We start from the raw sequence: 27,003 nt of genomic DNA, 5'->3' as shown, positions 1-27,003 counted from the left end.
ATTTGAAACCCCAACTCTAGATAGATAGAACTGATTTTCATTATTTCCACGTGAGTAGGGTTTTATGAATTCATCGTGTTGATAGGAATTCACGTTGTTCGTGTCAATTCGATTGTACAGTTGAAAGGTGAGAAAAATACTGAGGAAGCTATGTGGCTGTGTAAATCCAATCATAAATCTTAGCCATCAACTTAAAATTACAATCCCCACTATCTGCATTTATATGCTTTCCACTTTAAGAAACCTTAGATCTTATAATTGTAATCATTGCAGTAAGAGTATGTTTTGTATGTGAGTTTCTTTCAACAACTGATTTTCAGTTGTAATATATACAAATTTAAACATAAAGAAATTGTTTGTGGTGACCGTTCCATTGATAATAACATGGAGGGGCTTTTATCTCTTTTAAAACAATTATTACTGTAACAATGCAAATTACTTTTTATCGGAGCTTCTAGCGTTCTTTACTTTTTTTGTACCATTTATCTCTTCGTCAGCCAGATCTTTCCACGGGAACCTCTTCTCAGAAAACGTTTTTAACTGCGTAAAATAAAATTTACGAATTACACTGAAATGCCAACAAAGATTCGTTATAGATTTATCACGTCCTTCTTGATAAAAACAATACTTTTCTTGCTTAATAAGAAAAAGTATTTAATATGCGTTTTTGAAGTTTTCTAAAGTAAGAACCTCCAACTTCTTGGCAAACTTTGAATTAGTTAAAAAAAATAGCTAGTAAGAGAAAGTAAGGATTTCTACCGTTGCTCTCCATGTGGGAAGTAATGAATTATTGAGCGAGTAACGTTTTGAAATCGTTAGAGAAGAAAATCTTTTTTAAAAAAAAGAACTTTTCTGAAAACTCAGGAAAAATCTTGTTCGATCTAGTCAAATAATTTTCCTAACTATTTGAATTAGAACAATAAACAGTGTTCAAATTTGTTTACTTGCGAATTTCTTCAAAGAACACAAGTTCGAACACATTTTCATTCTTTTGAGAAGGGTTTTTGTATAACGTTGGTGCACTTCATCATGAACATCTTAGAAGTGGCGAGATGTGTCTGCTTATACTAAAGAATAAAGAACTTAACATTCTTTTTGTAATTATTTTAAATTTTGAGTTATGAATAGAACTAGTGTCATTTTATAAAAACTCATTGCTCGAACCGAAATGAGAAATGTGTAAGAAAAATGCACTTTTTAAAGAAGATAATGACACTTCCTTCTGTTTAAGTCTACGTCGCGGTGGTTACTCTTCGTGCCATCGATTGCTGTGGTCTTGGGCTGTTCCCATCTGTTCCAATGAGTGATTCTTCTGGTGATCGCAAATCCGAAGCAGTAGCATTTACTTAAGGCCCCATCTACTTGATTGATGCCCAAAACCTACCATGTGAGCAGTTAACTCTGTTTAATGCCAAATTCACAAAAGTTTTAGAAGCCTAAATAAAGTGGCTCAAATTCGAGGATGATCCTCTGGTTAGATGAGGATAAATTTGGTTTTTGAAGGGAGTAGAATGATTGGAATTTATCGCATTTTATTTTTAGGGATGTAGCGGATGGCCCTTCGACATGAACAGTCCTCTACTGTTTAAAATTAGGGGCGACTCAAGATTTGTTGTAGTAAAAATTAATCTTTAAAAAAAATGATAAATCTTTTTGAAATTACCCTGAAAACAAAAACGTGTAAGGTTAGATATCAGTTTTTAAATATAGCTTTGCTAATATAAAATTTTATTTTGAGTACTGTATTAATCTGCCCATCTAAAACTTTATTTTACAAAGGTGACAATGTATGAAAAGTTAGATTTACCCGGTCATTGTTCCTGGTTGCTAGGTAACCATGTATAGGTCCATAACGGCCCATTTCTTATCACAATCCCAACTTTAACGTGTGTTCCCATTGAATAGAAGTTCCTTAACGACCTGTGCATTGCGCATTAATGCTAAAATATCTCATATCTTTTTCCCCCCACATTCATATTGGCCCAAAATTTGTGCAAGTGCGCTTAAATGATAAAAATTTGGTTGGATTGGAAGTTAACATGGAGGGGCTTTTATCTCTTTTAAAACAATTATTACTGTAACAATGCAAATTACTTTTTATCGGAGCTTCTAGCGTTCGTCAGCCAGATCTTTCCACGGGAACCTCTTCTCAGAAAACGTTTTTAACTGCGTGAAATAGAATTACGAATTACACTGAAATGCCAACAAAGATTCGTTATAGATTTATCACGTCATTTTTCTAAGCCTTCTTGATAAAAACAATACTTTTCTTGCTTAATAAGAAGAAGTATTTAATAACAGTTTTTGAAGTTTTCTAAAGTACGAGGGTCGTTTGAAAAGTCCGTGCAAAGTCAGAGAGATAGCACCACTGGCGCGTATCGAGGTTATGTTTAGTTAGTACCATCTCTTGGAAGAACACACACCAAGTTTCAGCCAGATCGGTCTATTTCTTTGTGTTTGGCATTCGTTTGAATCGAGGAAGTCGAGTGATTTTCAAAAAATGGACGAAAAAGAATTTCGTGTGTTGATTAAACACTACTTTATGAAATGCAAAACGCCTCAGGAGACTAAAGAGAAGCTTGATAAACATTATGGTGACTCTGCACCTTCGATTAGAACAGTTTATAAGTGGTTTCAAAATTTTCGGAGTGGCCATATGGGCACAAGTGACGCTGAACGTTCTGGACGCCCTGTTGAGGTTACTACTCCAGAAATCATTGATAAAATCCATGATATGGTGATGGATGACAGAAGAGTGAAGTTGCGTGAGATTGCTAGTGCTGTGGGCATCTCGAATGAACGGGTACATAATAATTTTGAAAATGACAAAGCTATCCGCAAGATGGGTGCCGCTATTGCTCACGCTTGACCAAAAACGAAATTGTGTGAAGTGTTGCAAGGACGGTTTGCAGCTGTTCCAGAAGAATCCGTAGGACTTTAAGCGTCATTTCGTCACTGTGGATGAAACATGGATACATCACTACACTCCTGAGACCAAAGAACAATCTAAACAATGGGTTACCAAGGGGGAATCTGCGCCAAAAAAGGCGAAGACCGTTCCTTCGGCCGGAAAGATTATGGTGACTGTCTTTTGGGATTCGCAAGGAATAATCCTCATCGACTATCTGGAAAAGGGTAAAACTATTACAGGTGCATATTATTCATCGTTATTGGACCGTTTGAAAACCGAGCTGCAAGAAAAACGCCCACGATTGGCCCACAAAAAAGTCCTTTTCCTCACGACAACGCACCAGCTCACACCTCAGCAGTTGTGGTCGCAAAATTAATGGAAATAGGGTTCCAACTCGTTTCACTTCCCCCCTATTCTCCCTCGGACTACTATTTGTTCCCCAATATGAAGAAATGGCTGGCGGGAAAAAGATTTTATTCAAATGAGGAGGTGATTGCAGAAACGAATGGCTATTTTTCAGACTTGGACAAATCCTATTATTCGGAAGGGATCAACAAACTAGAGCAGCGTTGGACGAAGTGTATAAGCCTAAAAGGAGACTATGTTGAAAAATAAAAAAGGTTTCCCCCAAAAAATTAAGTAGTTTTTATTTTTGCACGGACTTTTCAAACGACCCTCGTATGTATTTATTTAGTCAGCAAAATTATGGAAAAGTTCTTCATATTTATATAATACAGATAATTAAAGAATTATCTCTTAGCATGAGTAGAAAAACAGTAAATTGTTTCTCTTACCATCTATACTTAAACCATGTTGGGATGTTAGAACTGAGATCGCTAAAATTATAAAGATAACACTTCAATAACTAGAGAAAAAGACAGAATAATAACTTCGTTTGGCCAGAAAAAAAGTAAATATTTTTCTTTACTATCCCATATTTAAACCATTGTTCGATGTTGACATTTTATGTCTCCAAAATTATTAATGAAAGCTTCAAATAACTTTAGAAAAAGTGGGCATAATCCTTTATTATGCCCAGAAAAAAAATTAATTCTTTTCTTTGTTATCTCTATTCAAGCCAATGTTGGATGGTATATATTTGGTCAACTAAATTATGAAATAACGCTTCGAAAACTATAAAAAAGTTGGAATTTTCTCAGATTATGTTCGGAAAATAATATTTGTTTTTATCTCTTTCTATCTATATTGTAAGCTAATGGTTGATGATACATTTTAGGTCGCAAGTTTATGGAAAGAAATCTTAAAAAACTATTGAATAATTAGGAATTTTACCATTTATTAAAATAGAAAGAAGTTTGATTGTAGTTTACAGAATTCCTCGAGAGGGGAAGTCATAGAAAGCTCCATTATTACTATTTCATTTTGGTTGTAAGAGTCGGCGCTACAGCATAAGCAAAAATACATCAAACGGAAATAGCCAACAAGTTATTTATTATTTGATGAGTTTTTCTCATATTTCTCTAAAATGGCAGCATTGATTTTCTCTACACTTCTTACATTTGGTATTTGGACGAAAATTTATCACTTTTTTAAAGAAAAATTATCCTTCCTGAAAAACTATGATTTTTTTGGGGGGGCAAATTACCACGCGCTTTAAGATTAGAGTAAACAAGAGTTTTATTAGCTATAAATAATAAAGTTTAGGGAAAGGTAAGCTATAAATAATAAAAAGCGTTTTATTGGTGTCTCCAGATTTCTAAATCTAATGAAATTTGTTAGCTAGCAAACGGGATTTTCGGATTTTTTGAACATTTATTTAAATGAAGTAAGCGCCTATCTACCCCCTAGAGGGGGCTTAATGTCTAACTTAATCCAATCCATTCGGTATCGTGGACGGAAGCGGAAATTCATACTCGTACTTTCTAACAAATTAAAAGCAGTTTTATGCGGAATTCGAACTTGGGATTTACAAAGCCATGTTTCATAACCACTCGACCAACATCCACCCGTCCACTTTTTACAAATACATTTACAAATCGTTACACCAACCTTTGTTACAGGTTTCTTATAATAAAGAATTGTAGGTACTACCTGGTATGTTTTATGTGTGGTACTGCCCATCGCAGGTTAATAATTATAGCCTTTCTAGAATATAACCAATAATTGAGGATGAAGGTTCAATTGGGGTTTAATTATTTTAATTCTAGCATTATTGAAGACGTATCTTAAATTTTCCGTTTAAATAAGATATTAAAAGAATTCACACTTACAATCTCTCTATCTTACGCCAGGCGAATTATCAGAACTATCTAGTTAAATGGATATAATTGTCTAATTAGAATAGTAACCTTGTCCAAAGCCCCCTCTCAGTGAACTTACCTCTGTTTCCTTACTAATGGCTTTTAACTAATCAGTACTGTTTAAACATTTCGTTCGGCCGTTCTAAAACTTTTAAAATATTTTATTTTGTTTGCTATTTATTAAGGAGAATGTCCACCAACCAACATTATATAGGTAAACCTCACATTTTATTAAAGAAAGAAAGGGAAAAAAAATTCCAAAACTTTGCACAATAAAAAATCAAATAATCTCAATACGAATAAATGAATAAACTTAGAATGAATATCAGTGCTGGCCTCCTTGATCTTGCATACAAATATCAAGGAGTAATTTTATCCAAAATTTCATTAGTAACTAAATTTAATAATCTCAGAGGTTGATTTTGTGAAAGAAAATAAAACTAATACATTTTTTCTACCACTCTTGTTTATATATTGAAAATTAAAGTCTTTTAATAAACTTTTGCTGTTGTGTTCAAACTTCTTTCGTGGAGCCGTGTGGTTTTTGTTGTGCTGGTTTCCTTTATCGTGAAGATCTACAATGAGAATATATTCTCATGAACTAGTTATATTTGTTGAATATTTCTATCTAAAAATCTAATTTCTTATTAATAATTGAACTGGTGGTTAACATTGGTTAACTTACAGGACGAAAAAACGCGCCCAGCATATTAATTAACGTTTCAGCCGTAAGGAACGTCTGGGATTGGGATATAACTTGGGAGTTATACGACTGGTACCCCAAGATATCCCAAATTATAGACCTATATATGACGGGTACCCCAAGTTATAGACTAATATCCCAAGTTATAGAACTATATACGACTGGTATTTCAAATTTAAAGAAAATCTTTAAAGTTGTTTTTGAGAAAGTTTTAAAATTCTGAAAAGACCATTCAGAAAAGTGGTACTTTCGGCTGACCGATTTTAACAAAAATTTAATGCCCTTAACTATGGCGCTTTTCATAAAATCCTGCCTAATATTTGTTCTTCTTTTTTTGTTTTTAAGTAAAAATATTGATTATGAAGTAAGATCTACATTTCTAATCTAAGTAATGAAATCAAGGAGTTGTAGAAGCTACTAGATTTGTCTTAAATCTTCAGATTCTTAAGATTTTTTCCTGTTAGGAATCACCTCCCAGATTTGGTTCTATGAAAATATTGTCTGTAACGATAGAACACTTTCTAGTGCCTGACACGGCGTTGGTTATTGGACTCCTGGCGTCAATAACCTCCGTTGTTAGTGCACTAATAATTAAAAATAAAAATATTAATGACATATTCTTTAAACATTTTTCCATTCTAAATCGTTATCTACTGAAACAGATCTATTTCAAAATACCAAATTAAGAACCAGGTTAACGACCTCACTGTAATATTTTCAAATAATTATTGGTAACTAGTTTCCATTAATTATTATTCGTGTCAAGGTAATGCTGATTAAAAGAATTTATTTTTTCTGCAAATTTTAACATATTTTTGTGAAATAACTATAACTAATAACAACCACTTTCACGAAAACGGTGTGTTACATATACATAAAACACTAGTTATTTTTAATAAGTGGATGGAACCATCATCGCTTTACTCTCTTAAATGCCGGTGACCCCATAAAGGATATCGGATGTGAGTTTATTCTAGTAAGTATTAGTCTTCACTAAATTGTTGATTTATGCAACTACTGGGCCCAGCAACAACATCTGAAAACTCTTCTTCAAGAGTTTTCAGATGTTATTGCTGGGCCCAGTAGTTGCATAAATCAACAATTTTTGCAGGTACTGTGTGTACTGTGTATAAAATCGGTGTAAGTGAGTTAGACTGGCTACTATTGGTGATGAAGATATTGGTCTCCCTGAAAACCGGGTCTCTTAAAAGTTATACTAAACCATCACAACATGCATGTATCTTAAGTTGCATACATACAGCTCTGATTTACCTATTGTTAGTCTATCATTCTGCACCAGGCACTTCTATTCGCACATATCTTCGACCAGCCGCACAAAATGGAGATTTAACTATAGATTAGACCAGTGTTTCCCAACCTTTTTTGTGTCATGCCCCACCTTAACCTTTATAAAATTTTTATGCCCCCCCATGTAACATATATAATTTTCAACATTAAAAAATTGATTCGTTCACTTAAGAAACATAAATGATAGGTTCTAGGAAGAAATCACTCTGAAATTGTTAACAAAACACAGTAAGTAAAATTTCAAAACATATAATGAAAAACTGAAATTCAAATTCCAAATAATTTTAATACAGATTTTTCTATATTAATTGATTATTTTAATTTAGTGAGATCCTTGCGCTTGATGCTTGCTGCACAGAGATTTTATATAAGGTTCCAATCTGGTTAGCTGCAGACTCAAGTCTCCACGTTGTGTTATATCCAGCCGATTTCTTTTTTTTACCAGTAAATCATTTACAGCACTAAATCCACATTCAGCTAAAAATGAAGATGGAAATGGTAGCAATAGTTTACTTGCACATTTGGTTGAATTTAGGTATTTGATTTCTGTTTCCTCACAAAGCTATGCCATCGCTCCTTTTATATTAAATAAAGTTTTAACTGACTCATCATTTTGCAATTCTGCGAGTTCTTCTTGATACTGCATATTTGATATGCAGCGATGGGCCAATTAAGTGCCAACTGCGCTGTTTAGCGAGTTTTTAAAACGTCCGGGGTTCCCCGCGGCAGACTGCACGCTCCGCGGTGAACCCCGGACGAAGTTTACTTGACGACGCCAATCACCCAGTTGATATTTTGGTCTCCTCAAACGGAATTATACCTAATAATTATTTACTGCAATTATTTAAGAATTTGCTTTTTTTTGTTAAATTTGGCACCGATATCTAGCATTGCATTTAAATGGCCCGGAGCGAAAGTGTCAAAGTGTGTCGAGTCCATTTTCGAATTGCCCCCCTTAACTATCAAATTGCCCCCCTGGGGGGCGTGGGCCCCACGTTGGGAAACACCGGATTAGATTGTATATGATTTGGATTAATTTTACTTTACTTTCAGACACTCTTTTCGGATAAAGACCCATCGGTTTTGTTTGAAATTATTTAAAAAACAAACAGTTTTAAACTATTTTTAAAAGGTATTGTGATCGTATGCTTTCCTTTAATATTAATATTAAAATTATATTCAAGCCAACTATTAATTAGCACTAATTAAGTTTGCAAGAAACGTTTAGAATTGGAGTAAGTAAAAGTTGTAAAAATTGCTTTAGGTGTTTGATAAATACAACATGTTTGCCGATTGGATTTGGCAATTTGAAAACAGTTAACAAAAAAGTATTTTTTTTAAAGCAATGTAAATAAGAAAGAAGTCCCATATGATTGTTAATAGAATAACCAGATATCTAGGACACAAATTCTGTCACTCTATTAGTAAAATTCATCCTGACCACTCAGAAGTTCCTTAAGAAAGTATTTTGGCTCCTTTTTGTCCTTCATTTTGCGCAGCAGACATCCCAGATTCAGAAATATTCACTCATCAAATCATGAACTTGCATCCCAGCATCTCAAAGCTCAATCTTAAACCTTTTGAGTTCTCCCTTTGAAAATTAAAGTGAATTTTAGTTAAATGTGAATGTATAGCGGTTACTTAAAACCTCAAAATTCTGCCTAATATTTACGTACTTCAATCGAATAACTATTCTTCCAACTTACTTAAGACTATTGTTAATTAAAAAACTGAAAACATACTGAGCTAAAAACATGTTTTAATCACTTTAGACTACTCGATTACCAAACTATAACTCCCAACAAATTACTTTTGGGGGAACTGAAGGGTGGTAGTTTAGTTTCTTCTTGTACACGTTAACCCAGACAGTCAAAGGATGCAAGACATGTGGGCTTAGACTAACCCTTATCTTTCTTAGCCTCTACTTGGGTCATGTAGAGTGGTTACATTATCAACAACCTTAATGCCCAGGTGTTCCGTAACAGTAACCAGAAACAATCACCACTCGATGTTCACTATTCTCATGATACAAGCATTATTATTCATACCAGCAAGCTTACTTGTAATATTTATTTAGAGTTTTGCAGTTCTAATTAGAAAAGTTATTTAATTATCGTGGCGATCTGCTGAAGTAATTTTGGTTTTAAAAAAACCACTCTTACGACTTGATTATGCTTCAACTTTTTTCAATTTCACAATTTTGGGAATCAAACTTACTTTTTATACAGTTTCATTCCTTTCTCTTTTCATTTTTAAGGAACCCAAATGTACAAAATGGAAGCAAATTTGGGATATTTGGACGAAATTTTAGTTACTTTACAGTTTAATTGCACCTGATCGTTGGAAAGTTCTATTGTAGACTTGAATGTAAAACAAAAAAATTTCTTTTGTTTATTGTAAAATTTAAGATGCTAAAATAACTAAATTTAAATATGTATTTTTTAAATATTTAGCAGAATCCTTTATTCTGTGATCGCTAAGGCGCAAAAAAGCGGCTGAACCTCCAAGTGTAGCTCTTAACACGTCTTTGAAGAGTTTACGGACAAATTAACAAAAGTTTTACTTTAAAAAAAATTATTTTGGATTTTTTTAAAAGAAAGTTGAAAAAAAAAATCTTTTAGTCCAACATTTAAAAGATTTTACCACTTTTCATCAAATTTTCTTCATTATCGACTTACGAAATTTGTTCAGTTAAATAAGCATATGAAAGAAAGTCCTCTGGGAACCAACTGAAATTATTATCTCAACTTTTATTTTAACTTCTACATTAACTTGTGCACCTTTCTAGAGCCTTCACTGCACTTGGCCATCCACTTACCGAACAGTGTGCTTTAGAGGTTCTTAGAGTAAGAGAAAGTCTAAAACCATTGCACTTGGTTTTGAAACGAGTTCTTCGGTTTCAATTAATTCAATAATCTGCCCATAAATTTTAACTCTAGCCATGGAATTTAAGGGCAAAACGTTATCGTTATCTTTAACAAACCTAAATGGTTAAATTTACATGTATTCGCACTTATTGCTTGTAATAAATATAAAAGCAAGTAAAGGTATCCCATTTTTCCAGGCGGGTTTAATGTCCTACCGATCAGGTATCTATTCAAGAGGCGGCTAGTAAACATACTTTACTACAAATCTCTTTTATTAACTATTAAATAAAAGCCAAAGCCTAGACCAGGATTTGAACCCTGCACCACAAATACATCATAGCTTTGCGGGCCCATCTCTAACCGCTCGCCAACCGTGATTTCTTCAATAAAACGATTGTTTTAGATTCAATTAACCTCAAATCATGAGGTTCACCGTTGATATCCATGTTTCTTAAATCTGAATCGTTTGCAGTTTTTGCTTTACTATGAACTAAGAAAAAAGCAATTTAGAAATAATTTTAGAAATAATCATTAATTTTGGAATTTATAATCACTTTGTGCTTCGCACTTTAATTTAAATTAAATAGTTCGGTCTTCAAAAAATAAATGAATAATGTAATACAAATTTCCTTATTGTTCCCTTGACCTTAACTTTGCAGAGTTCGTGTTTTACTTTGTTTATAACATCACGAGTGGAACGGTAACCCTCATAGGCCCCTATTACTTTTTTCATCATTTCCGTTTTCATTTTATTTATATCTTACTCAATAATTTTCATAAATTTTCCTCAAAAAAATAGATTAATATCTTTTTATTGTAGACATTCCTGTGGATTCATGTGAATTTCCAAAGTTAAGTTTAGTCCTGGAGAGCTTAAGATATCGAAGGTCCTAGATTATCTTAGCGTGTAAATTTTTCAAGTTATAGAGATGGAATATTTATGTTTTTATTAAAATTAGATTTAATTTCATTTATTTGTAGGTATTATCGTTGATTTTACTCTTCGCTGCAGATATGTTTTACTTAATTCTGACCGGGATTAGATTCTTCAACTATCGTCAGAGGTTAAATCATGATCGATGTTGAAAATTTGACTTCACTAACGATTTGACTTACTAAACTTTCTTTTTCCTAATAGAAAAAGATTTAGTAAAAAAATTCGAAATAAAATCGGGAACTGTTGTCTCCTAAATTTATGAAAAATTCTGATAATCCCTGATCATGGATGAAGAACTTGATCAGAAAATCGGAATAAGAAAAATACCAGTAACGGAAAAAAGCAACGATGTTTTCCCTACTTCCAACATTATAGACCTACGATTTTCCTATTATTTGGTAATCCTATTGAAAAAAAAATTCTATTATTTTCTTCTTCCACATGGTACCATCAGCCAGTCCACAGTCAGTGGCTGGTTTTTCATATTCCTTTCTTCTAACCATTTATAGTGGATATATGATCTTACTTTGCGTAGACAATAAAGTAGGGTTATTGTCTATTAAAAAAGAGCAACAAATATGCTTCTCCTTAGCAACGGCTAAGTTGCCAGATAAGCGATTACTAACCCTGGAGAAAGATATGACAAATATATTTCTTGGACTATTTTTTAATAAAAATTTGGAAGAAGCCTGCTTCTATCTTCCTCAGTAATTCATTAAAAATAACGTAACGCGGAGAACTGGACGGATAAGGTGCTTAATTCTAAAACTGAAACTGCTCTAAAATTAATTTGTGCATATACGTATGTGTAACGTACTCAAATTAAGAGCCTTAATTCTGTGTAGATTAACTTAATTACCTAAGTATGAGAATTAAAATAATTATAATAAATATTTATATATTAAATAATAAAAATAAAACCTAGAAAATAGTAAAACATAACCTGATCTCTAACATTTTCTCTCTCATTCTCTCTGCTAACAAAATTTATCTAGGATTGTCTAGGACAAAATTTTAAAAAATCTAAGATTAATTTGTATTATTATTATTAATTAATTAAGCAATTAACAATTCAAAGTTTAAACTATTATTTTTCCTTAAAACAAGATTTATCTTTTAGTTTTATCTTTTAAGTTGCGCTTTAAATTTATTTTTATTCTACTTTTTTAATTAGAAGTACACTGATTGTAAAAATTTTGTATGGGTCTTGACCCCGTAGACAATAATTTTGAACAATATTATTAATATAAAAAAAAATAATGTTACTAAAATGAAAGAATCATCTAAGCAGCCTCGTTAGAGATTTGGCCTACATCTTAGAAGTGCCCATTCTACTCGCATATTTGTTATTAAATATAATATAATAATAATAAAGTTTATTGCTTTTAAAAGTATACAACTTGTAAGCAAGGAGTTGTGTTTAAATACACAAAGAAAAAAAAATACAAAGCACACATAACTAAAAATAGCCAATAAATCATAAATCAGTATTAAAGCAAATTAATAAAGGGAAGATTATAATGATTAACACTACAACATCTACATAATATAAAGCTTCTACATAAAATCAATGTACAGGAGAAAAAGGAAAAATAAATAAAATAAAAAATACCCTAAACAATAGTTATTTATTTAACAAGTGTGGAAAGTAGTACTTTTCCTCACGCGAGGCAGGGTTTGCACGCACGAGCGAGCGAAGCGAGGCGAGTGCAAGTGCAAATTGCCGAGTGTGAGGAAAATACTTGACACTCGAGTTAAATATTATATTTTTTCTGCAACCATTAGATTTATTAACTAAAAAAATTAAAAATTTCATTTTTACAGTCTAAAAAAGTAATTTATTTATTATAAACATTTATTGTTATATTACAATTATTTACATTACTTACGTATTTACATTACTTATCTGCTGTTTCTTTTATTGATGGAGGAGTGTTTTCTAAACAGGCATCACTAGAATCCATTTTAAATTTCTATAAGGTAACACTATAACCTTTTTAACTGTTATAATTAAAAATATCTAATTATTTATTAAAGTATTATTTTTATTTCTATATTCCTTTCAATTTTTATTTTATTGTTTAATATTCGTTTTTTTAATTATTTAGTTACGTTAAATAACCTTATTAAAGTTTTACAGAAAATATTTATGTTAATAACAAAACTTCTTATATCAAGGAAGCGCAATAAAGTTTTTCCACTCACTAGTGAGGAAAGTGACACTAATGGGAATTTTTCCCCACTAGTGTGGGAAGTTGGGCATTACACAGCTGATTTAATTGAGTAATGAGAACTTCCCCACATGGTTGCAGAAAAAACATAATAAGTTTTTATATAACCATACAAAAAACAATGAATTCACCCACATATAATAAATATAATATGTTTATAATTTCTGAATAACTTAAAAATATTTATCTTTTTTTCTGATCTTTTTTATACAATTTATACCTAAGTATTTCAAATACATATATATTTTTTTCCTTCAAAATTTTGATGTCTGTTACAGTTTCCTCACTGTAATTCTAATTACAGATATTATTTTTCTTGATCTCTACGTTGTTTGGGCTCCCGAAAATCTGTTGCCGTGAAAAGCAACAGAATCCTTTTCCTCAATTGTTCTAGTGCTTTAGATGTTCAGTTTTACTTCAGTATGACATTTGCTACTCGGGGTTGTTAACATAGATCTTAATGTACCAAATCTTCTAACAAACTTTATTCAAATAATTTATCAACAAGTGTAATCTTAAATTTAAAGTGACGAGCAAAAGCTGTGTACGTAAAGGATTTAATTGTAATACGAAAGCGGAAGTATAAAGATATTATTATCGTCTAAAATTTGTTCACTTACTACATTTTTAGAAGCAAAAGATTAGTTACTATATATTATTAAAATCTTTTTGCTCCTTTGCTTTTAATACGTTTAATAAATTAAATGAAAGTACCATTTATCTTAATTATTAATTTAAGAGCCGACAGAAATGAATTATGACCTTCTTCTACTTTTCATTTGTCACATAATTAAACAATAAATTTAATTGTGGCAAATTTAATAATACACTGATATATTTCTTTCTACGTGGTTAGTTCATTGTCGTGGTAAAGTTGAAGTACTTTATCTTAATTTACTTTTCAATTTATCTTTTCTAATTATTTGAAGTATGAGTTGGCTGTGGCCAAGTACCCACTTATTCCTTACAAAAGTTTTCACACAACCTTCAAAACTATTATTACTATTCCTCGGCAGGAGAAAAAACTGCTCTGTGACCGAAGGGAAGACAACATCAGCTCCTCCATCGTCAACCTAAACCTAGCCTTTTCACTCCGCAAACAATCTGTCATATGATGGATAAGTGTTTTGCCTTCCGTCTCAAGAACCCACAAAAGTTCGGGCATAGCCCCATTTCGTAGAAGTGTCTCCTTAAATCACAATGTTAAAATTTGTCACAATTGGCTTTTCAGATGTCTGATAGCGGACGTTATGTGGTTCCTCATCTTCTTAACGATCCTGGATGGGCCTCGATTCACCATTTTAGACGGTCAAGTGCCCAAAAAGCTCAGCCATATGGACAACCTGTGTCAGTGATGGCGAACCTATGACCCGCGGGTCAGACACTGACCTGCACAAGCTTTTTCACTGACCCACAATTGCTGGGCAACCATTTGTTTGTTTACGCGGGTTGATTTAGATTTTCTAATTGTGGTGGATAATTTATATTCTATCTGTACTTTTTTCCAATCACGCATTGACACAAAAGCAATTTAAATCCTATCTATAACCTTTAGTTTGATCATTACAGTTCTAAAACGCAAATGACGTCAAATGCTTTTGTAGTATTTGAACTAAAGCAAAAGTGTTTACAAAATATCAAATAAAATGTATAATTTTACTCATATTTTGTTTGTTAAAAAAATCGACAACCCAAAGCAAACACACTTTTGTAAGGTTTTGTTCAGTTATGTTTGTAAAAAGAGACTTCCATAGCACTTGTTTCGTCCCGTTTTACCCGTTAAGCCAACTACATTTTAAAGTTGTTTAGTTTTGAAAATATTCAGTTTAAAATTTTTAAACTTAACTCTTGTGCGAATGGGCATTAGTGACCCAAGAGCTTGTACCCAAAAAAAAAGAAAATGAACAAAATTTGACCCACGTCTCAAAAAGGTTCGCCATTCCTGACCTATATCATAATAATCGATAATAATTATAATCCTGGAATCATAATAATTGGATTGCAAACGCCATCTGCTGGTTTGGAACCGATAAGGTGGAGTAAAGTTCCCAAATTTGCAATCCTGTCCACCTCTTGGATAGCCAAAATCTCCATTTTTGACCTGTCAATCGGGCAAGAAGAACGTTTTTAGTAGAAGCTAAGTTCCTGCAGTCCCCTAGAACATTCCAACATCTACAATATTTATTTTTAATTTTTATTTAATCTAAGTAAAAATGTTTGTATTGGACGGAATCATTTTGGAAGGATACCACAGTTGTGATGGTTTTCAATTTCATTTTTATTTATTTATTTGATGAATGTTACTTTTTTTTTCTGCCAATCGATTTCAAGATTATTTCTTCAAGTCTTTTTACAAAATTTTAGCAAGTATTTTCTTTTTTCTTGATACCATCAAAATTGCGTCACAAAATTCAAAGTAATCAGTTTATTAAAGAAGGGGGCCAGCAATGTTTAATTCTAATCTAAAATATTACTTTTAGAATTTATAATATTTTAAAAAACACTGGGTTTACTCTCTCTACTTCTTTTTTTTGTCTACTTTTTTCCACACGCAAAAAAATGCAGGAAGATATCCATCAGGAAGTATAGGAGATTTAATGAACATGAAAAGATATTACGGAAGTAGTGGTGATGTGACCGTAGAGACTCTGATAGCCAGGACGGTACCCTTATCCACGGTTAGCCGAAGTCCAAGCCGACATTTGGAAGAAGCGCCGATTTTAACGCCACCATCGCCGGTAGCACCACTTCCTGCAAATCCAACAGCACAACAGCGTACTCAGCGTCTATCTCGGTTAATATCACAACAAAGGCACACATCGCTTAAATATTCAGCAATGTTGTCAGTGAGTACCTTTTTTAATAATTATTTACCATGTATTTTCAGTGTATAAATGTTTGGTTTTTAAAGAATGCGGGTTAAAAAATCATTTCTTTATTCTTAGATTTGGTGGATTATCAAGTTTTCTTAAAATTCCGGGTTTTCTAGTTGACTGTAACAATTCATCTTTTAAACAAAGAGCTACTCTACAGTATTCATATTTGGACCACTTTTATTTACATTCAAGCTTAATAATTTCTAAATTAGAGATCAAACAAATTATTAATTCTAACAGAGATGATCATTGCTTTTTAAATTTTGTAATATTTCATTTTTTGTCCTAATGTGATGTGACGAAATTTCACTCTTAATATCGTCTTACAACGAGAGCACTAACATCAACTAATAACAAATAATAATTCATATAAAATCTTAAAAGTCTGCAAACATACTGGTCGGCGTTCGAAAGTGAAATTTCGGTATAATCAGCGGGAGGTGGAATGCGTACCTCAATTCACATATCTAGTTATACCATTCGCGAGCTCTTCCTTGTTTGCGCAGGCATCTTCGCATATGATTGACAGAACCAATATGGCCATCGGGTCCACTATGGCGCTTTTGGGGCAGTGTAGGATCAGTGCTTGGGACAGCCAGCTGCAATTTTACAAGTCTTTAGTTAAGAGTATCCTAGTATACTGTGTAACGACCTGGGGCTTGCGTTATATCGCGAAGTTAGACCAAATCCAGATTTCTTTCTTCAAGAGGCTACTTGGCCTGGTCCGATCGACCCCCTCTGTGGCGGTTCGGCTTGAGACCGGGGTTTCACCAATGGCTTGTGAGGTTTTGAGGAGTGTTCTGGGATGGCTTAGCCGTTTGGGCCGTATGGACGACAAAAGAATACCAAAATTTTGTTTTAATAAGTTGCTGGAGACACACAGTCGTGGGGGGGTGGACCCCAAGTACAACTGGGTAACACAAGTTGACGAACTGCTTAAGATAACGGGCTGCTCAGAACTGATTAAACTGAACCAGATAGATGCAATATCAAAGCGGTGCATAAATCAGGCAGTATTGATGGCCAAGAAACATCTTCGGGAGAAAGACTTGACACTCCTCAGCGAGTCCAATTTTAGTACTTTTTACAAAAGTTTCACATTAGTTGATGGGCCGCAGCCGTACCTTTTATTGCTCAATATTCCATTCAGGATGATCCGAATGATAGCCGAACTAAGATTAGCGGGAAGGCACTTTGTAAAATTCATTTTAAAAAATAATGTGTGCATGGTTAAGAGTGATCTGGTTTGCGAATGTTGTGGAGTGCCTGATGATATGGTGCATATACTCTTGCATTGCCCTAAATATCACGACCCAAACCAACATCCTACATTTCCCGACTTAAATTGTTTAAATAGGTGTGAAGTGATAAATTCTTGTACTTTATTAGAAAAAATGTTAACTCTTAGAGGTTACAAATAATTTCGGCTTACCTGTTTTAAATTTTCAGTAAAAGTCTTAAATTTATATATTTCTATTTACTTTGGAATTGGATTGTATAATTACGAAAAAAAAAACTACTCTTGTAACCAGCTGAAGCTGTATACAATAAAATAAATAATAATAATTCATATATAAATTATAATGAAATGCAGTCCCTTTAATTGAGTACTTGTAAAGAAGTTTTATTATAATATAATTAATTAAGGTCACGTTCCGCTTATTCTATAGTTGTGTACCTCTCAGTTTTGCAATGATAAGCACGCTTATAAATGATTAATAGTGCACCAGTTGTTCCAACTTTGTGATAACTTCGTGGATAATTGTCTCCTAGGATAACTAGACCATTATCTAGTGATACGATACCCACTCTCCCTTCCTGTAAAGTCTAAAATAGAGTGGGCATCGTCAAGCATTGTTATACGAATATCGATTCAACAAGTTAGTGTTTTTCTATTCTCAATTTTGCAAGTGCATTTACATACATACACAAATACATGTGCATTCTTTCATTCAAATTTATGTACATTACAAATTGAGTAAGTAATTAAAATACTCGCAAAATCCAAACAAATCTAGAAAGATGATTCAAATCAGATTGTCTATCATAATAAAAAAATCAATGGTCTACTAATGGCAGATTATTCATTCAAAGAGAATATACAAATCTAAACTGTGGACATATTTATTCCTGTGAGAGTTTACTGATTGGTTAGCAATCACCCAAATTAAATAAAAATTTATTTATAAATAAACTGAAACAGAACAGATTATCTAATAAATTGTTTCAATACTTTTTTTCCCCTTTCATTTGTGTATTTAAAAATATAAATATATATATATATATATATATATATATATATATCCGGCATCAATATCGTCTGACTTCCTCTTACTGCAACCCGCAAAAATGACTAAAATATTCATTTTCTTCAATCACTGCATTTATTAAACATATTTACATTGTACTAACATAAGCATAACCATCTCCCTGAATTGCCCTAAAATGGTAATTTTAGTAGCTTGTTCACACCAACATATCTGCACAGAAAGACTTAATATCACCCCTTTTCTGTTAAAACATATTTCAAGTAATAAATCAATTATTATCCTAGAGATTTTATTCTGATTAAGAAGTAATCTTGTAACCTAACAGCCGTTTGAGAAACTAGAAGAAGGAAAAGAGAATATTGTTGCATGCTTTGCTATCTAACGGTGGCAACCTAAAACTCTTCCATTCTTCTTCTTCAGTACAGTGCTATACTCTTCAGGCGGGTTTTATAAACTACTATATTCATCTCTACTTTTACTTTTCTCTTACGATTGTAAGGAGAAGGATTGTAAGGATTCTGTAAATATTTTATTTATTTATTCTTATTAAAATCTGTATTAATGTTATTCGGAACAGGCATGTTGACTGATTCCTGTAGTGCAAAAGACTATTCGTATTAAGACAGAACTATTTATTCAATAAAATAACTTAATAATTATAATTTTGTCTCATACTGTTTACTTTCTTTTACTAACCCAACAGAATTTCAAAGTAACTTTTCCCAAATAATAAATACTTACAGGCATTTCTATGAATTGCAATTTTGTTAGCAATTTTCAAAAATGAAAATAGCTGCACTATTTTAAGTATACATTAATGAACGTTCAGTATTCATGCAAGATTGTCATGTACATTATTTATTGCTAGAAATTACAATTAGAGTTTTATGTATCAATTAATCTTAAAAAAATTGTTTAATAAGATACTTTTTCAATGACTTTTTGGCAACTTTATTGCCTTCTTCAGGGTTTATTTAATAGTATCTGTATAATTCCTTCTTGTAGACCCTGAAGAATTTGCTGAAACGTCGGTAAAAATGAAATTGATTTTTAAAAAAAGTTGTTGACCGCTGCTTCATACAGTACAAAAAAAAAAAAAAAAAAAAAAATTCATCTAGTTATTTCCAAGTACAACAAAACCATCAGTTTATAACCTAATATGCCAGTGGCGCTCCCTTAGGTTCGTCAAAAGTTAAGCACTTTTTAAAAAATTAAAATTTTCTCTTAATATGCTATAAAATATATAATTGTAAATGTAGATTGTGCCCTTTATTTAGGAAATTCCAGCTATAAAGTTGTCTATTTTCTAAGCATTATTCTCTGACCTAAAAAATAGGACGTAAATTTAAATTAGATTAGATTTCGTGAAGTTTGGCCAGTCAGTCAAAGCGACCGCCAGCCATAGAGTTATTAATCAAAACATTCCTGCAGTTTTATTTGCTTCCTTAGACTTAGAGTTTCCAGAAAAAATGCTTAGAATATAAAAATACCATTAAAATTTTACTTCATATGTCATTTAAAATCTCTGAATGAATTACTATGTTTATAGATTAGTCCTTAACTTCTTGATGAGACTCATCTTGATTGAGGCACAAAAAATCACTTTCATCTCCTCTAAAGTAATTATTCACTAAATTTAAAGACTTTCAACACAATATTTGAAAGTGTATTGCTATTTATTTATGAATAGTTTATTCGAACAATAATAAAATAATTTTTGATTATTCAGTACTTTCTTTGAGTCAAAGAAAAACTATTTATCTTAATTCTGCTCAATCTAAAAGCTCAGCAAAGAACCAACTAATTACCCTACGTGACTTTAACATTTGCTATTGCTGCGGCAGAACTATTGAGACACTAGTCACATGAAAAAGAACCTGACACGCCCAGAATAGTACTCGGTGATTTGTTGTTTTGCAGAATGGCAGTAACGTCAACGGAATAAAGACTAGACTGAATAAGATAAATATATGGCAGAACATTCAGTATTGCATGCAAGATTGTCATGTATGTATTTTATGCATTGCTACCAAACTACAACTAGAATTTTATGTAAATGTTCGAATAGAACAGATCCGCGCTTCGAAATATTTACCAATATCCATTCAGGCATAAATTATAAGCAATGTTACTTGACCTGCAGTTCGACACTTTTTGTAGTGTAGTTTCTTAAACTTCTTCTTTTTTAAAGATATAATTTTGTGGAAGAACAAATAACGAACAAAATGAATAATTTTTTACGTTTTTTACATTTTTTAGTGCTTATCGAAGGTGAAATTTTCTGTTGGGGGATTTAAATTTCACATTAATGTGATTCACTTTTCCCATAGTTTTACAGGAAAAAAGTTAATTGCAATTAATAGCTGTTTTAGTAGTTACATTAGGACTTTTCTAAAGTAATAAGTTGGTTTTTCATGTACAGTTTATTGAAACCAGGCAAGGATTCATTAAGGATAGTAAATGCTGCTATAACCCGAGGGAATGTATTTTTAATTGTTGAGTACAAATTACTGGCCTGATGAGGTGTTGCTCGAGAAGTAAGATCCCGTAGTAGCATTAAAAGATTTTTTAAGAAAAGAAACGAAGAACTTCCTTTTCAAAACAAGAAACTAATCAGAAAGCTTGAAATGTTCGATCTCAGAGACGAAATTTATGACATATAACTTGAAAGCAGTAACATGATCGAAAAGTGATGGCTAGCAGCTTCCGAACAAAAGCTTCTAGTCCTAAACCAATCATTTCTCTCGTTCCTAACCGCTGCAGAATAGCTTTGATTTTTCTACTGAAACAGTCAAGTGCTTCGGACAATTTTTAATCCCATCATGATGAATCTTGCTTATTTACATAGAATGAATGGACATCGTACTTTCAAAAAAGCGTCCAAGCGACAACAGGGAAGATTAAAGTTTGGTTTGCCCTAGATTTGGGTTAGCTTAAGTAATTTTAAGAACGAGATAAGTTGCAAATGAAGGTGAGTCAGTAGCGTAGAAAGTCATGTGGTCTTGACACTTGTAGTAAGTATTCAACATTCCTTCGGCCATCTTAATGAACTGAAGAGCTTTTCTTAATGTAATAACTTTTATGTTCACAAAATTATTGTTTAAAGAGAAATTCATCGTTCGATGAGGCTGGAAAAAAAGTACCTCATATTTCCAATTTTTCTGAGCGAGTTTTTGTTATAATAGATGAAAATGTTCATCTCTCTTTCGCTGCAAACTGAATATTTAAACATAAATGAGCACTCCATTTCATTAAGCACATTTTTCCCAACAGTGACGATAACTCGTACATTATTCATTTGAGGAGTTTAATTTTATTAATTAAAATAAGCAAACAAAAGCGGTCTCTATTGAAAATTCATCCTACCCGTTATTGTTCAAAAATTCTGGAATAAAGTTAACAATGTGGACTGAACCAGATTTTCAAAAATTCATTGTGCTTGGACAAATATTATCTTAGAATTTTATTCAGGTTCCACGATTTATTTATTTATTTTGAAATAAATGGCGGACTTAAACACAATTAATGATAATTGATTTGTTTACATTTTATATAAACTCTCAATACACTAATAAAACAAATTAATTAATTTCTATTTTACCCATGTTTATGGCCACCATTAAAATCACAAGTCAACAAATATGTTGTTGGAACATATTAAAACTGTCCGGTGGGACAGCTGTATAAGGGGTTGATCGTAAAAAAAACTGCACGAATAAACGTAACGTTCAAAAAACACCCAACTTTGACAATTTTTTTTTCTCTTTTTCTATAAAAGATAAAATTCCATTAAAAGATCTTCCATTTTATTAAGGGCCAAAGAGGGCCTGGTGTGACTTAAATGGGTGGGTAGGTAGGCGTGGTTTATTTAACAGTTCTCGCTTCTGATTGGCTCTCCAACCAACCTACTTTTCACATTTCCATTCTTCACTGTGATAGGCCAAATCTTAGTAAGTAATTATTTCTATTAAAAATTAGATTTTAATTTTTTTACTAATTTTTCCTCCGTAGGTATTTAATAAAGTACCAAATTATGCAATACAAATTTTCTCAATAAAACCATAAAAAATAAAAGATTTTTCTTGCTTAATCTCTTGTTTTCTCTGCTATTGTAATAATGTAAGGGTAAACAGAAAATTGGGAATGATGGTTACTTTCTTGCGAAGTAGGCAAAGAAAATTGTAGGTCATGCTTCATGTTCACCTATTGTTGCCCGCCATTTAGTATGTTTATTTGCATAGGGCTGCGATTTTATAAATTTGAATAAAATACATAAGCTTTTTCAACGTTTCTATACGGATAAAATTACGAGATTAAGTATGAAATGTTGCGTACTTTCTGATTTGTGAACCTTTTGTCATTTAATCAACCTTTATACCTAACTTTTTAAACTGTAAGTTTTTGCTCATGAGATATATTACAAGCAATGATTTTCATTTATAAAGATGCAATATGAAATAATGGAGAAATAACAAACAATCTGTCGGAAACTCGTTTTCTCAAATTTCATTTGTCTTCAACTGCCCATCCTAATCCTTTAATCGAACATCTATCTATTTCCGCATAACCAGGTAATCCGCCAAGTAGGTTGAGGAGAAGATGGTCTCGCGATCTACTCTTAACGTGAGAGCAGTATAATAAGTGTTCAACGATAAAGGAGTGTCTCCATTGGGTGCCTTCTCCACTCAATCTTGATATTGTATTATTATTTAACATATTTACTTCTATTTTTGCAAAAAATCTTTTGAAACAGTTTTGTCATATTTATAAAATTCTCATTATCTCACGCTATAAACAAGTAATTACAAACATTTATCTTTGAAAGCGATCATTAGTTCCGAATGGAATAGAACTTAAAAGCTAGTTCTTGCTACTCCATCTTGTTTGGCCAATTTTTCGTATTCTGATTTTATACAATTAATTAAATTCCTAAACGAAATTTTATCCTTTTTTCCAGTAAATTGATTGCCGGTCATTACCCATTTTTCAATGTTAGTTGATGGATAGTAACGTCAGCATGACAGAGCATTTTTCGTGAAGCCTTCATTTAAAAAAGAAAATATTTGACTGTTTTCTACTTAAAGTCTTTACTATCCGGTAAAAGTTAAAATAATAAGCCACTATAAATTCAAATTTAAATTGGATTCAATTATTTAAAGCTTGTTCATGGTATTTATGAATATATTCTTGTTATTTATTGCTAAAATAAATAAAAGGACCATTCTCGTATATTATGTATGAAGTTTCTAACCAGCTAGCTACAAATAGTTTTATTAGGATGGATAGTTTTTCGAACTAGTGCCAAACCATTCCCTAAATCCCAACAGAAAATTTATTTTCTCGCTAGATAAACATGAGAAATTATGTTTATTTTTCCAAAAGCAAGGTAAATATTCAGTGGAAATTGCTTCTAGATACACAAAAAATAAAAAAAATGAGAGAATATTCAATTCTGTTCAAACAATCAATTTAAGAGGTTCTTCCAAGAAGTTATTTTAATTGAATTGTAATAACACCTTTATGGCGCACATAATGTTATTTTTTCATATGTTGTTTGAGAATTATAATTCTTTATTTAGTACACTTTAGGGCATTTGAGTTTCTCAAATTTCTGTCTAACTTTAAAGATTTCAATTTTGATCCTTCCTCTATAACATCTCTGCCTTATTCTTGACAGTTTTTCAAGCTTCATCAATTTACTGAATTAATGTTTTCCCTGGCAAATATATTTCTGCACCAATCTGATAAACTATTTAAACAAATCTGTTAAAGTTTAATTGAGGTTGTTTGCGTGGAATGTTGTTTGTTTGTAACTTTTAACCAGGCAAATCCACTTTTAAAAAAACACTCCGACGATATTCTCTTACTAAACATTTCTTAAAAAACTTTTTAAATGCATTTAAATACAAATGTAAACTTACCAGTTGGACAAGTTACAGAGATGGCTGCTAACCTTCCTTGAAGAGTTGGTAGCAATTTCTTGCTAAAACTTGTAACTTGGTGAAAACTGCTGTTGAAAAAAGTAATAATAACTTCCTAGTGTAAAAAGTGCAAACACTTTTTCTTCTAATATCTCTCTTTCAATAAAACTTTACACTCAAGTTATACGTAGTTTTAAATTAAATATAGTATTTGTCAGCAATAGATATTTTATTTTACTTACTGCTGCAGGCGGAATTTTATGAACACATTAAATTTGCATGATGAGAATCCGCCGGAAAGGGTTTAGAGCGCAAAGATTGCGTTTTATTTTAGCTCTTCTGTAAATCAGTTATTTTCAATGAATTTATGAAATCCGTCGTCAAAACAATTTGCGATTTGGCAATCACAATTTTTTTTGCTTTTCACAATATTATTAATGTTTGCTTTCCTTAAACATACTGAACGAAAATTTTACAAACTTACTTATGATGAAACCTTTTTCTGTAATATTTGTCTTATTAAAAAAAGCTAAAACACTTTTCGCTTGATTATTTATAAAATGAAAAACTATGCTTCACAGGATTGGGTTTTTTATTTAAGTTTTAAGCGAAATTGAAGAAGAAGAAGCAAGAAGCTTTGCTAAGCTGCTTAATCATTAAGCAGATTATTAACAGAAAATATCTTTTTTATTTTTTTTCGATCAGAGTTAACACCCATCGTATTCATTGATCTCTTGGAAGATAATAATAAATCCCGACGCAACTTGCTACAACCTTACTACAACTTAAACGTCTACCAAACTATTAATGAGCTGTAATTGTAAGCTTTTGGCAATATGGTCAATCTCTGTGTAATTAAAACAAATTGACTGTTTTTGTGATAATTAACCAAAAATGCTTGTTCATCACAGCAGTAATAATATAAAGTTACTTAAATTGTATACATTGTGCCCAGTATTTTTGTAATTTCATAATAAGAACTTTTAGCTGCTTTTTTAGAAGCACTTCCCATTATTTATAACTGATGGTATAACTTTAGGGTTGATGGTTTTCCACGCTGTACATTATTATCTGTATTTTCTTTGTGCTTAATACATAACTGTTCAATAAACTAATATTATTTTTAATTCATTATTATGTTCGACAGTTTATCGATTAGCCAAACGCAGTTGATATTCTTTCATTTTATCTTCTACATTAATGGATTATAACTAATCATTGTGTGAGAGTTTTCTTGTATCTTTTTAAAACAATGTATTAAGGGGTCCTAATGTAATAACCTAATAACATTCTCTTCTAAAAGGTTTTCTCCTGACAAAAAGTTTATTCTACAAAATTATTATCGTATCAGACAAAGAGATAATCGCATTAAAAATATAAAACTGACTCATGATCTTCATAAGTTTCTAATCTGATTATACTTACTTAATAATAAGTTAATTTAGTATGTTTAACTATAATAACGTTACTAAACTATTGTTTTGTTAACGTACAAGCTTATTTTTTGTTTTATGATTTCGACGACTAATAGTTGACTGGCGTTTAATCGATAAACAATATTATGTCGAGAAAATTAATCGACTGACTTAATATAATTCACCAGCAAAGCCGTGGGTTCGATAATATTGATAATCCTGCACCAAAACCACGGTCACAAGAAGAATTATGGGTAAAATAATAAACATTGGACAATATTGAGATGAGAAGAATGCCATGACACAGATATGCAAGGAGAATAGCGGAGAGAGAGAGATATCTAATAAAAGTTTATCTAGAAAAAAAAAAGAAGTAAAGAGGTTCTCCGTTCAAAAAGAGGCGAACAAAGGACGACGAAAGAAGATAATGGCGGCCTGAGAGTTGAGGGAAGAATATTGGGAAACAGAAACAAGCTTGCGGCAAGAAATTTATTGGTTATCGGCGCATAACTTGCGCTTGTTAAAGCCATTCGTGTTTGGGTAAATGTACCTAAACCTGCCGACTTCCTGCTGGCTAAATAATTTATATCACAAACTTAATTTAGGTAAAAAGCTGAGTAATCACACTTGCAATGAGTAAAAATCAGAACATTTTGAACTGTAACTAAATTACAAAATTTGGATAGAATGTACGAGAGCAGATCATTTACATCCATAAAGTTGAATGAACCCAAACTGAATACTACCTGATTTATTTATAGAATTTGTGGTCCCAATTTTTCTCACAGTACGAGTATGTTTTATAGCTAGCAATTATTAGAGAAGTTTTGTTGGAGACTCGCAAGTTTTAATTTAAATGATAAAAGAAAGAGAGAAGTTGGTTCCAACTGGCAACGCTTGTGATAATAAAAGTCTGCCTTGAGGGAATTACAAAATGGTACAAGCCGTGTCATCCAATAGCCTAGAGGAGATAGTTACAACTAACAGATTGTCCTGCATAACTAATCAACCAGCATCTGTGTACACTGTTTCCAATATCGTCTATAAGTCATCCTTAGTCAACCCACCGAATTCAAGCTAAACTAGTAAAAGAATGGAACAGAGTTTTAGAAATTAAATCTTCCAATAATTATATTAAAAAATTAATAAATAAAAACTTATTTACCAATCTTTACTGTATCACTGCTTTAGAACAACATCTCGTTTTACCGAACATTGAATAGTGAAAATCCTGTTTACAAAATGACTCTTTGGCTATTTCAATGTTCTAATTCAAAATTTCCTTGAAACTGGTTATTTTCCT

At 31.9% G+C, this 27,003-nt stretch overlaps 2 protein-coding genes across 7 annotated transcripts in view; both read left to right on the top strand.

Annotated features, from left to right (window-relative positions):
* Positions 1 to 26,785, top strand: part of LOC141451155 (uncharacterized) — a 29,375-nt gene extending 2,590 nt beyond the window's left edge. The window contains exon 2 of the mRNA XM_074122306.1: positions 15,784 to 26,785. Coding sequence (XP_073978407.1) covers positions 15,784 to 16,112 — 329 coding nt within the window. The 3' untranslated portion in view covers positions 16,113 to 26,785. The remainder of the gene's footprint in view (positions 1 to 15,783) is intronic.
* The window catches only part of unc-13, a 626,295-nt gene that overhangs the window by 257,455 nt on the left and 341,837 nt on the right, over positions 1 to 27,003 (top strand). The window lies entirely within an intron of this gene.

The sequence above is a fragment of the Rhodnius prolixus genome, unplaced genomic scaffold, assembly GCF_049639745.1.
Source record: "Rhodnius prolixus isolate KJV_2025 unplaced genomic scaffold, Rpr scaffold_8, whole genome shotgun sequence".
Classification (NCBI taxonomy): Eukaryota; Metazoa; Arthropoda; class Insecta; order Hemiptera; family Reduviidae; genus Rhodnius; species Rhodnius prolixus.
This window is presented reverse-complemented; position numbering and strand designations above follow the sequence as displayed.